Source organism: Melozone crissalis, unplaced genomic scaffold (assembly GCF_028551555.1).
Source record: "Melozone crissalis strain CALT ecotype California unplaced genomic scaffold, PUWL_Pcris_2 ptg000042l_1, whole genome shotgun sequence".
Classification (NCBI taxonomy): Eukaryota; Metazoa; Chordata; class Aves; order Passeriformes; family Passerellidae; genus Melozone; species Melozone crissalis.
In genome coordinates, this window is record NW_026535820.1 from 42918626 (window position 1) to 42930786 (window position 12161).

General features: G+C 37.7%; 1 protein-coding gene across 5 annotated transcripts in view; it reads right to left on the bottom strand.

Moving 5' to 3' along the window:
* Positions 1-12161, bottom strand: part of CTNND2 (catenin delta 2) — a 639750-nt gene that overhangs the window by 11259 nt on the left and 616330 nt on the right. For all 5 annotated transcript variants that reach the window (XM_054284533.1, XM_054284531.1, XM_054284535.1 and 2 more), the window contains one exon: positions 2909-3035. In XM_054284533.1, coding sequence (XP_054140508.1) covers positions 2909-3035 — 127 coding nt within the window. The remainder of the gene's footprint in view (positions 1-2908; positions 3036-12161) is intronic.

The following is a 12161-nucleotide window of genomic DNA, read 5'->3' on the forward strand; positions in this document are numbered from 1 at the left end:
GGCATATCTTCCAGCATCTCTAAACTATGTTACATTTTTTAGTTGAGCAACAGTGAGGTACTTGCACTCAACTATGGAGCAGGGAAGCACAAGTGATGTTGAATTCAGCTTCGATTGGTTTTGCTGGCTCTGGCCTCTGAATTTACAGAGCAAATGCGGGACAGATGTTCTTTCTTATGAAGCCATTAGAATTGGGGATTGCTTTTAAACTGTTTGCCAATAGTGATGTAAATCTAAAGCTGATAATCCAGCAGATATAAAGAAACATGACGTTAAACCACCAAATCAGCTAATGGCAGCTTGAGTCTAATGGAGAGAGGGCCAGAATGCAAACCTTGAAAAAGCTGCTAGCAGAGAGACACATTTTGTTTCACATACTCTGGTATTGGTTATAAACACTCTGGTGTTTTGAACAAAATTGACTGATACAGATAAAATCATCTGTCTCTGTTCCCTGTGGGAATTCCCTCGCTCTTCCCATGAGAGGAAAACTACTTTCTGGAAAGCATTAAAATGCAGAATCAACCCTCTTTCAGAGTTTTTACTGGAAGCAAAGATGAAGAGTTTGGTTGATATTAGACTGAAAATTGCTATAATGTTTTTCTGCTCTAATTCTTAAAGGACACAGAAAAGTGTTTTATCACCCAGTCCTAGGGATGGATGGGATGGTGTGAGTTCGTTTACTTCAACTCCTTACCCCAAGGTAGGATCCAGTATACCAACATAATTCTTGACAGATTTTAATCTGGAACTAAAGATCTCTAATGACAGAGATCACATAACTGCTCCAAGCACTCTGTTCCAGTGCTTGCTTTCTGCACTGCTAGGAAATGTCTAGCCTGACTCCTTGCTGCTCATTATTTCCATTTTTCTGCTATGAAAGCAGAAAAAGTTCACACTATTCCTCTTCATGGCTGGCTGTTACATGCTTGAAGACTTGGTGTGTACCTCTTCCCACTGTCTCCTTCTCATGTCTCTTTTACCCGAGTTAAACAATTTCAGTCCTTTCAGTATATTCTCATATCCTAATTTTTCCACCTTCCAATTCATGTGTGCAACTGACAAAAATCGCCAGAGAACTTTAGAAATTAGGAACATCACCTAGTCAGCCATTCTCCTTATAACTTATTTTTAAAGGACTGGTTAATTTTTTCCCTTTGAACATTACCTCAAATTTCCCAGGATCACTTTGAATTTCAATAATGCCCATCCAAGAACATGAGTGTCTCCCAGGTTTACGTCACCCACAAAGTTAATAGGTAACTTTTGCATATTACTAAAACCACTGAAGGGTACTGGACCCAAGCTAGGCTCTAAGCACAGCATTCTGCCATTTTGGCAATAAACAATACCCTTTCCTTGTGAATGGTTTTCAGTAAGTTTTTTATTTACCACATAGGATGTTTTCTGAACTGTTGGCTAGCTTCCCTTAGGCTTTTCCATAAAAATGTTGTGTGAAAGAGTCTTACTGATCATAGGATATTGTACTTACTGACTTTTCTTTCTGCAAATTCTTGTAGCAGGAATACAGATGGATTTAATAAGAGAAATTGGTATTGAATCAATGGTTGAATTTGATATGCATACTACCAGACATACAGCAACTTATGTTATTATGCAGAAATAGATACTCCTAGAGCTAAGTAATATCTTCTGTTCCTACTACCTTTGAGCTGTTCAGGTTCTGATTATTTGTTCCCGCAATTTTCTAGACTGACATTGAGCTGACTGGTATGTAATGACATGGGTTCTTCTTCCTTCAGAAACAGCCACTATTATTTGTGCTTTTCCAGTCTTATAATAACTGAGGATGGCAGTAAAATTTCATCCAAAATTCAGAGTAACAGAGGTGAGAAGATGGCTCTGGCAAGAGAAAGAACTAAGATCTCAGGGCCAGACATTTCAAGTACCTTGCACATACAGTCAAGATGAGCTCTTTATGGACTTGTGTAATGGCAGATTTTAAAAAGTAGCAGCTTTCGCTGTGCTTCTGGCTACATTTTCACATCTCCTCAATTGTTGCTCTGCAGGACTAAGATACAGCTTCTTAGGTTTTTGTCAAGAAAATTAACAAAACAATTTTCTTGACAAAAACCTATAGCGTAATGGTAATAATAAGTTTGGCAATTTTAATCCTAAACCCTTTGTGTACCTATGGAATGACAGCATTTGATTGAATAAGCAGCAGAAAGGCCACTGAAAGACTGTCAGTGCACTCTGTTTACCTTGAAAAATTTTCACTGGGAATGGTTTTATCTAATGAAGGTATGTTTTACCTTAGAGTAAAATGAGGGAAAGATTACCCGATTTCTAGATAGAAAAATTAATTTGCACTATGTCATTAGTTGAGATACTTACATTAGTTCATTGCGCAGATCATATAAAATTGATAATAGCTGGTATAAATATATTATCAATGTTAGGAAGATGTGCAGATAAATTTGTGAAACTTACATTTGTTTATGTATATATACATACCCAGAATAAAAGCTGACAAAAAAAGTAATGTGGGTCTTTAAAATTCTGCTAAGTATGCAAAATGGTCATAAACCACATAGTGGCTTTCATGACTAGCAAAGTGAGCAACAGAATTTCCTGGTGGTACCAATAGATGCCATTGCCCTGGGATCTAATCAGGTAGTCCCCATCAAGAAAACATTTTGGGAGAATTTATGACAAAATGTTATGGAATAATCTTTCTTCTGTAAAACCTTACGGAATAATCTTTCTTCTGTAAAACCTTACGAGGAGCTAATGAAAAAAAATTAAATCCTGTTTTGACCAAATAATTTGGTGACAGTAAAGAATACACTTTGTGCCCTTCCCGCAGAGTGAACAACAATCCAGATATTAGGAAAAATGATGGTGATGGATTTTTACCTGTGCCTTTGCCCGGGCCTGGCCTTACCTGAGCGGTTGTTGGGAGACATGCGCACGGGAGAGATGGAGGGCGTGCGGGATGAGGAGTACGGTCTTTGCCGATCCCTTTCTATTGTTGAAGATGAGGCTACAAAGTGATACTGTGACCATCCATCCTGCAACACCAAGAAGGGTGACAATGGTCAGTGAAAATGCCACATAGCTCCCTGCTTTAAGCAGAGTATTTTTCTCTGGTGTTTTCACTATGGATACACTGGTAGGCTGCTGTCTTCTTCCTGCCACTGCATGGTAAGGGTAGTTGGTGGTACAGGATACGATGTGCTGATTGTACTGACACCGCAAGATTGAAAATAAATGGAGAAAGTTCTATAAAATAACATATCTCAGAATGACTCAAATTATTAACACTGTTTTAGGCTATTTGTTTAATAGTTTTGCCTTTTTATCCAAACCTAAATTTTCACATTGCAAACAGCATTGGCTTGAAATATTTTTCATTTATATGGAGTTTTGGAATAAGTAGATTGGGAAGTTCCAGGATTATCAGCCCTCTTTTTCTCTCGTGCTCGCACATGAGAGAAAAAGAATCAATGCATTTTGTTCCAGCTTTGTTCAAGGCATATAGAATGAAATTCTATTCCTTCTATTTAAAACTGGGTTCATGGTGATGTATTAAAAAACTGCAACAAAGTAATACAAATACTAAAAACAGCTAGTTCAAAAATAAAAAAGGAAAGTTTAAATATTTCATGGTTTATTCCTGCACCATAACATAATGCAAAAAACCAAAAATGTGTACTTCACATTTTTAAAAACGTATTATTAGTCTGAAACGATCATGAGAGCATAAACTGATTTCTGGTAGTGTTCTTATTAAATGACAATATTTCAACTGCCTTCAGTATTGATAGATTGCAACTGTCTTTATTAGTTCTTAATGTTAAATCTAAATCAGTAACACTGAAATTTCCAGTCTCACACAGTTTTAAAAATGCCCACTTTCTGTTGGACTCCGGGGAATCGAGTCACGCACCAGGCATGGTGCTAAACACAAGTTTTGCAACAAAATGCTTAAAGAAATAAACCCAATAAAACATTACCAAAAACCAGCTGGAATTTCCCTCTTGCTCACAGAGGAATAATTAATGGTTGGGCTAGTAAGGACTATTCTCACCCCCTAACTCAGCTATTCCATGCATCCAGCAATGAATCCCACACATCCAGCAATGAATTGCACACATCCAGCAAAATGTTTTTGCTCAAGGTATCTGACTTTGTTCCATCCACAGAAACCATGGGCACGTGGCTCTCAGAAGAGAAGATGGGTTGAAAATCCCCTTTCCACGAGACTCTTAGAAAAGAGGACTCATCAAGACTGTGACACAGCAGGAGGAAAGAAGATAGACTTCTTATAGAGGGAAATTTTATAAACAACTTAGGACAGCCAGAGGTGACACCTAACTATTGGTGCTGAATGACTGTATTCCTCATGTAATGCATTTGTACTAACAGGGGTGTATCTCAGCTGCAATTTCAAAGACAAAAATGAGCAAGAACGAAATCTGGGCTATGGCATTTACAGTACAGTCAGGACTTTCCCTGGAGTCAGCAGTGACTGTTTGTCCTCTATTGCTCCTGTTTAAGACACTCCACTGAACTGCACCTCATATTTAATCACAGTCATATAAGAAAATATAAGGGAGAAATCTTGTTAATTAATAAAAATTAGTAAGAGTAACTTGAAAAAAGAAATACTTGATCTTTAATACAACTTCTTCAAACCAAAATTTTCTATATACAACATTTCCAATCTATATTCCATCTCCAAAAAGAAGTTTCTACACGAACCACATCCTCCAAGCTAGAGGGAGGGTTCATGATAATGGAAGAAAAAAAGATCTGTGAAGCCCTAACTTCTTAAATCAAATTGGAAATTACTATACATGATACGTACATACATATAAAATACATGTATTTTAAAGACAACATAATAGTTTATAGTTAAAGCTGTAAGTCCATTAATCTTATCTAAGTTATGGGATAGTTAAGTCCAATAATCTTATCCAAGACTACAAGTAACACATATAGCCTTATTTTTTTGTCTCTGGTTGACAGTAACTTATGCATTCATTTCTCTATTATGAAACTGAAGGAGCAAACATGTAAGAAGCCTATGCCTTTATCCTGATGAAGAAAAATTGTTCTCCTTTCTCCTTCTCTGGAGTTAAGAATTTCTTACAAGAAAGGTGACTATATCACATGTTGTTGCAGTTTTCTACAAAAGAATTTATTTCTGTTAAAAATAAATTTTCTTTTAGACAGAAGGAAGAAAGGGAAGCGATGAAGAGGACAGAGTTCAGATCTGACAAAAGGAAAAGGGATGCACTCACTCTTCATTACTCTCTGCCTGCAAAAGAAGAGACATCAACCATGCTTACATAGAGCAAGGTAGAAATGTTTCCAGTTTTGTGGATTTGGATACATCCATGGCCAAGTACACTCTCCTTTTGCACTCTTGTTTCCCTCAAGTAAAACCCTGGCATATTGTTCAGGAAAAAGTGACAAGAGTCTTCCCCTAAGTCTTTCTTACTGTTTCCTATTTCATTGGTGTTGTATACATTAATACCTGCAGCCTGTTTCTGACAGGAAGGAGATGAAATAAATCCCTGACACCTGCACCATCCCACGGACTCTGCAGGAACAGCACAGGACACTGGTTTGGCTGTGCAGGATATCAACAGGTGCTTTGTCAATGCTGCTTCCTCAGACACAGCACTGTGAGGTGCCTGAGCAGCAAGGAGAGCTGCTTGGATGCTGGCACCAGCAGTCTTTTTCTGCAGCGGAGTTTTTCCCTTCTTCTCTTCCCTGAAAATTTTCATTTTTCTCTCTGGTGACGATAGTGCTTATAATGAGGCCTTTCAATAAATTCTGCTTCAAACTCCCAAGCTGGCAAGCCAAATCAGCTCAATAAGACAAGTGAGGCAAACAATAAACTCTAAGGCAAATTTTGTACTGGCTTGGCATTGCCTTTGACTAAACAAGGCGCACACCTATCACTGTATGACGACTTTCATGGTGTTTTTCCACAGACTGCAGGCAGCTCCCAGACCTCACAGTATTTCAAAACCCTAATACTTTCAAGTTATTTATCCTTAGCTTTCTTCTGGAGCAAGGAACAAGCTTCTTTCTTTGAAAAGGTAAACAGTTTGTAACAAATTTATTAAAACTATACCCGTTAATGATTCCAAAAGCTATTAGTATTAAATCTTGAAACTAATTTTTAAGAGCCTAAAGGGGGTATTTTCAATTTAATGGCTAGATAAATACCACCTGAGATGATGGCTGCTTTCATTATTTTGTTTCAGGTCTACTGCCTGTAATGAAATTTAATTAAATTGACTTGGATACTTAAAGGTACAGTATACAGCAGTGTCCTGAAGAGAAGAAAGCTAACTCAAGAGCAAGGTATGTGAGGCTGAATTTAAAAAACCAATTTACTAGCCACAAATGTGATCTAGGAGGGGAAGAGTAAGACAAAAGGATTTGACAAATTGGAAAGCAATTCAATGCAATTCTGTTACAGAATGGATGTATTTTTTAAATGCAATGTTAAATGCACTTTGTTAAATTAATTAATAGGTGGCATCTGCACACTACAAGAGGACAGAGAACAACCAGAGTACAGAAATATCATTATACATCCTTCAAAAACATCTTCTACTGGGCATTTGTCTATACTTTGACTATACTGAATATATCCATTATACTATTATATCAATTATACTTTATAAATCCCAAACGCTAAAGCTTGTTTGGTAGTGACATGTTTCTGACAACATCCTCTTGGACAAGCTGCAGGATTAAAACTGGGATAGGAGGTGGACAATCGCTATAGAAAATGAAAGTGATATTGTAGTCTCTCTGAACACCATTTACTGGGCTTATGGGGTGAACAGGTTCTTTATCTCCCTGCTCAACTTTCAGTCATTTTGAAAATAAATCATTTTCATCAGACCCATGCGAAAATAATTATTTTGTCAGGGCGACTAATCTTAATTGCACCAAACACCTATTTCATGTGTCTCATGAAAACATAATTTTTTTTCTTTCTTTCTTGATATTCTCTTTGTGTTTAAAATGTAAGGACAAAATGGAAATCAGATTTCTATTGTGTTTGCAGAAATTTCATGTCTTCAGAAGTCAGTGGTAGGGGAGTCTTTGATTTGAGGAGGAGATTTGTGGAGGTGGATGATATCAGACACACCGTTTTCTCTCTTGTAGTACAGTAACATTGTGAAGACTGAATTAAATTAAGTCCTGATGGAAACAGACAACATGGTGACTCAACAGTTCCCAACAGGAACAAGGAAAGTCCAGGAGTCAGGAAGGGTATGGTGCCTAACCTGGATACCACACAGCATGCACTCAGAAAGAAATCCCACAACAGTCCATGTGCTAATAGCCATGCAGCAAAAGTGAAAACAAGCCCTATCCTCTGACTGATCACCTTCTATAGGAAGACACTGCCTTGAAAAGCACTGAGTGTTCTAGAAGAACTGTACGAGGTGTGATGGCTGTGTGATGGCACAGTATCTTTCAGTGTTGAAGAGCAGTCTGCTCTGACTCCTGGCCATACGTGTTTGAACTTTGTCAGGAATAGAGAAGAGCAACTTCCTGTAAATAGGAAATTTCTAGTAGAGAAAAAATAATTGAAATGATGCAAAAAATCCCATAAAAAACCAGCTAAAGCCTGAAAAACTGTAGACAATGTTGTGTCCTACCTTCCTGAAATTTACAACCTTGCCAGCATGCAACTTCTTGCTTCAGGTTTGATCCTCTGGTAACCTACTTTAATAGACATTTTACAGACAACTTGAAGCACATAGAACCAGACTTGCTTCATCATCCTACTTCCTTATCCATAACTCAGCTTTTCCTTGGTTCCAGGATATTAATTGAAGTAATAACTGTTCTCGTAATGGTTATAAGCTGAAGAAATGTCAAGTTTTGTTAGATAACCTCTTGCAGGTATCAGTAACTAGAAACCCACTGTGGTGTTAGAAGTAGGTGACACAGCAACAAGGCAAAGTGCCCGTAAGTATGTAACTGAGGATCTACTCACTGAAACTCAGCCAGACACTGCTCTGAGTGCTGCTTCCTTCACCAGACACAGCAGCACTGTCAGGTTAAATGAAACATCCCGACTGCTGTGCACCACTGTGACGCCGTCTACAGCAAAGGATAAATCTGATGTGAATTAAGTCAAGGCTCATCACACTTACACAGGTCTGGGCAATTCCTCAGTGGGAATTTGGTGTCACAACCCTAATAGGACAAAGCAGAAATTACAACTGGATCAAATAATCTAGATACATTGCCATCTGAAAATTATGTGTATGACTTGACTGTGGTGAGAAATCTGAAATGGTCACAAAGTTGGGGTAACCCACATAAATATCTCATGGAGCTCTCACATGGGATTTCCGAAATAATAAATTTTTTACGATCACCAACAACCACCCTTACTTATTAGGATTTACAATCTGGAATCATATTATTTTGTTTTAATAAAAGAAAAAGAATAAATACATTTCCCAATGTTTCTCAAAAAAAAAACCAAGCCAGCCCTGTTGCAGCAAGGGAAGAAGCCAACTAGTCCTCACCAACAGAACCTGTGCACTACTGGAGGGGTGACAAGGAAATGTGAGCTGCTGAGGAAGAGATGGTTAGACAACTGTTCTCTAAAAAAAGCCCCTGCCTTTGTACTTGAAGAGTATTTCCTTTGGAAGAGAGATTTCAACTAAATTCTTACAGCTACAAAAACTCTAGAAACACTCCTGAAAAAAAAAAAAAAAACCAACTAGTTTTATATAAACTATATAATTTAAATCCAATGTTTTTTTTAATTTTTAATTTGAATTTACAAATTCAAATTGAATTTACACTGTCAAATCCTATTAACAGTAAATGACTCCTCAAAGTATTGTTTTTTTCTGGATTTGCTTGTGTTGTTTCCAGAAAAGAATTCCTGGGCATTGATCTGCTTTACTATGTATTATGAATAAACATTATTTTACTGCCATAAGTTACTCTACAATTCTAATGAGCACTACCATGTTTATTCCTAGGATTTTATCTTTTGCTTCTGAAGAGGTAAATCAAAATATGCAGCTCAAGACAAGAGTAGGGATTGAGTCTGGAAGATCCTGGTGTTCTCCCAGTTTACATGTCCATTTGGCTGAAATCCTTTATTCTGGAGCAATTTCAATGGCTTCAGAAGGGCTGCTGACTCCAAGTGTCATGCCCCTCTCCCAAAGAGTTATGAGCCAAGCACCCAAAATCAACAGACCCAAAGTGAAGACATGCATCACTGAAGCTCATCTTAATTTGAAGATTTTAGTATTTGTGCTTGTAGTCTCATTCCACAGCTTATGGAAGCCAGAAGATTATTTTTAGAAGAGAAATTAATCAAGTTTCAGGGCTTTAAAAATATTACATTAATTTGGATAAAAGTTGGTGACAGGATGAGAAGTTAGACAAAGCGGTTAAGGAAAGCACAGCTTGCTTTCCTTTACACATGCAGTTTCATGATGATGATGAAGCCAGCTGTTTGCTGGCTAAAGGTCATGCTGGGAGTACCATTCCTGTGTGAGCCTCTGAGGAAGGCCACTCCCTCCTCCTCCTCGGCACAGACCTAACTGGGGGGAGAGGATGGAGACTCTGGAGAACCCCGTGGAAGCAGTGGCATCACTTGGGCCAAGGCACAGAGCAGCATTAGCAGCAGGGCCAGGCAGGTGGCAGAGCCACTGGAGCAGCCAGCCCTCCCAGGGACCCTCAGGCCCCTGTGCCAGTGCCACATGCTGGGGCTGCCACGTTGCTCCACAGCTGCTGCAGCTGTGTGACACAGACAGTGCTTCTGTCTCCCATCTGGTGCAGAGGGCTTGACCTCAGTGCTTTATGTCCTCTCACTCTGAATTTCAGTGTACAAATGGCTTTTACTTACAAGTGACCCTTTCTGCAGCCCAGAGACAGCACAACTTTAATGCTTAAGAAGCCGAAAGACAAATAGATATTGAAATACGTATTTAGGGCAGCATGAGGCTTAAAGAAGGGCTCCTAGTCAGACAGTCATTAACTGCAGCAAAACTGTCTGGAACTGGCTGAGGATTATTAAGTTTTCTGAAGGCTCTTTGAAGTGACATTTTCAGAATCAGTGGTTAAACTCATTTTTTTTGAAATGAGAGATACACCTCCCTGCCTCCACCTCGGCTTCTCTGAAAGCAACACCATTATTCTCCCACTGTCAGCATTCCACCTCAAAATAATCGATAATATTTTCTCTCCCTGTTTTTCTCTTCCACTGCAGTGCAAGGGGTACTATATGCTTCTGAGAGTATCATCCATTTTTTTTCTTTCAAAATACTGCAGATGGCCTTGGTGACTTTTCTCTTTTTTCTAATGCACTTTTTGATGTGCATTGTTATCATCTTCTAATCACAGATCTTGTATCTTAATTTTACACCTCATCCCTTGATTTTAGCTATGAAGAGACACACGATGAGGGAGAGATAAGTGCTAATTACTTGCCAAATCTATTCAAGTGAGAAACAGCAAGGAAACTATCCCCGGTGGTTTTATAAAGTGCAAGTCTTGGATGTTTTAGGCAATCAGTGAGGCATTGCTTTACCTATCCATAATTAATTATTGATTTCCTGTTGTGTGAATTGCAAAGATGACAAGACCTAATCTGATAAATAAAATAGCTGCAAGAAAAGAGAATTGTATGTGAGGCAAAGCATGAAGGACAAGACTTCAGATATGGCAGAGTTCATTATTCATTTTGCTAAGGTTATATGCAGCCAAAAAAACCCCTTTCAAAACACTGCAATAAAATGAAATAAATTCATTTCTCAAAGCATCACTTTGCCTCTTATATGGGAAAAAAATTGTTTCCATATATTTTAGAAGAAATGAAGGCAGTACTTGGCCTTTCAGCTAGAATTTCTGTTCTTCTATTTTCTCCTGCACAATGTATATAAGCTATAATTTAAATTGTTAGAATCACAAAAGAACTATTCTTGCTTGTATCTTGTATGTACAAAAAATATGTACAATGATTTTTTATTTGTATTGTAATTTTCATTCCAGTAATGCAATTCCACCTATCTTAACATGTATATGATCAAGAAATGTGAACTGTGGCTCTTGGCCACAAAATTTCAGGAGAGAGACTAGTACTACTTTATGTTCATGGTCAGTTTCTTAAATCTACTGTCCTTCCAAAGGCTAGAAACCAATCAACCTCTTACTCTTACTTTTCATGCATTAAACCATAAAATCAACCAGATACAACTCTTCTATTATACCTATGAGTGTAAAACATGTAAAAAAAATCATTAGCAAAGTGAAATTTGCACCATTCTCCCTTATGGTAAAGAACATGGTATACTAATGATACTAACTGTGATCAAGAGCCATTAGAAGTTTGTGCTTCCAAAACAGCAGCAGAGCAGCTGAAAACAGACAATAATTTTGTTCAAATGTGGAGCTGTCTGACATAATAGGAATCAGTGCCCCTTCAGAAAACTCACTGGAGGAACTCATGCTGTCCTTGGTTTTAGGTGAGAAATTTGTGCATAATACACTTGAATCAGAGAGTTAGATATCCCAGTTATTGCTGTTAACCTGTGTGAGTTTAAGGATATTCTGCTTTGAATATGTAGCTCACCAGCACACATGGACATTAATAATGAGAAATGCACATGGTTTTTTACTGATACCCCTTTAACAGTTTCCAATTCACCAAGTAAGTATTGTTAACTCAAAGAGAAACATTACTATTGCACCAAAGATTACAACTCTCAATGTAGAGGATCCTCAACTTTCTCTAAAAGCACTCTGTTCAATTAGAAGTAATAAACCAATTCAGAAACTTCCAGTGAAACTTCTCATTTCTACTTTTTGCAGGAAGAAGTAGCTACAGCTCTTTCATCAAGACAAACTGTATCAGCAAGTAAGGAAGTAAAACACTCAGAACAAAGCACACATACTATAAAAGAGACTCCTTTCAAAATATAAAGTTTCTTTCTTTTTTCAAGTCTGAAATGGCAGACATATTTAGGGTATTTTTGAATTTCTTTAGCAGTTCTAGGAATTGAAGAAGAAAGAAATGAGAAGGACTTGCTAATAGTTTTTCCCCCATCCATTATTAGATGATGTAGAACATCAAAGAGATGAAAGTAGGATGTTGATGCAGCAGCTTAATATTTCATTGACCTTTG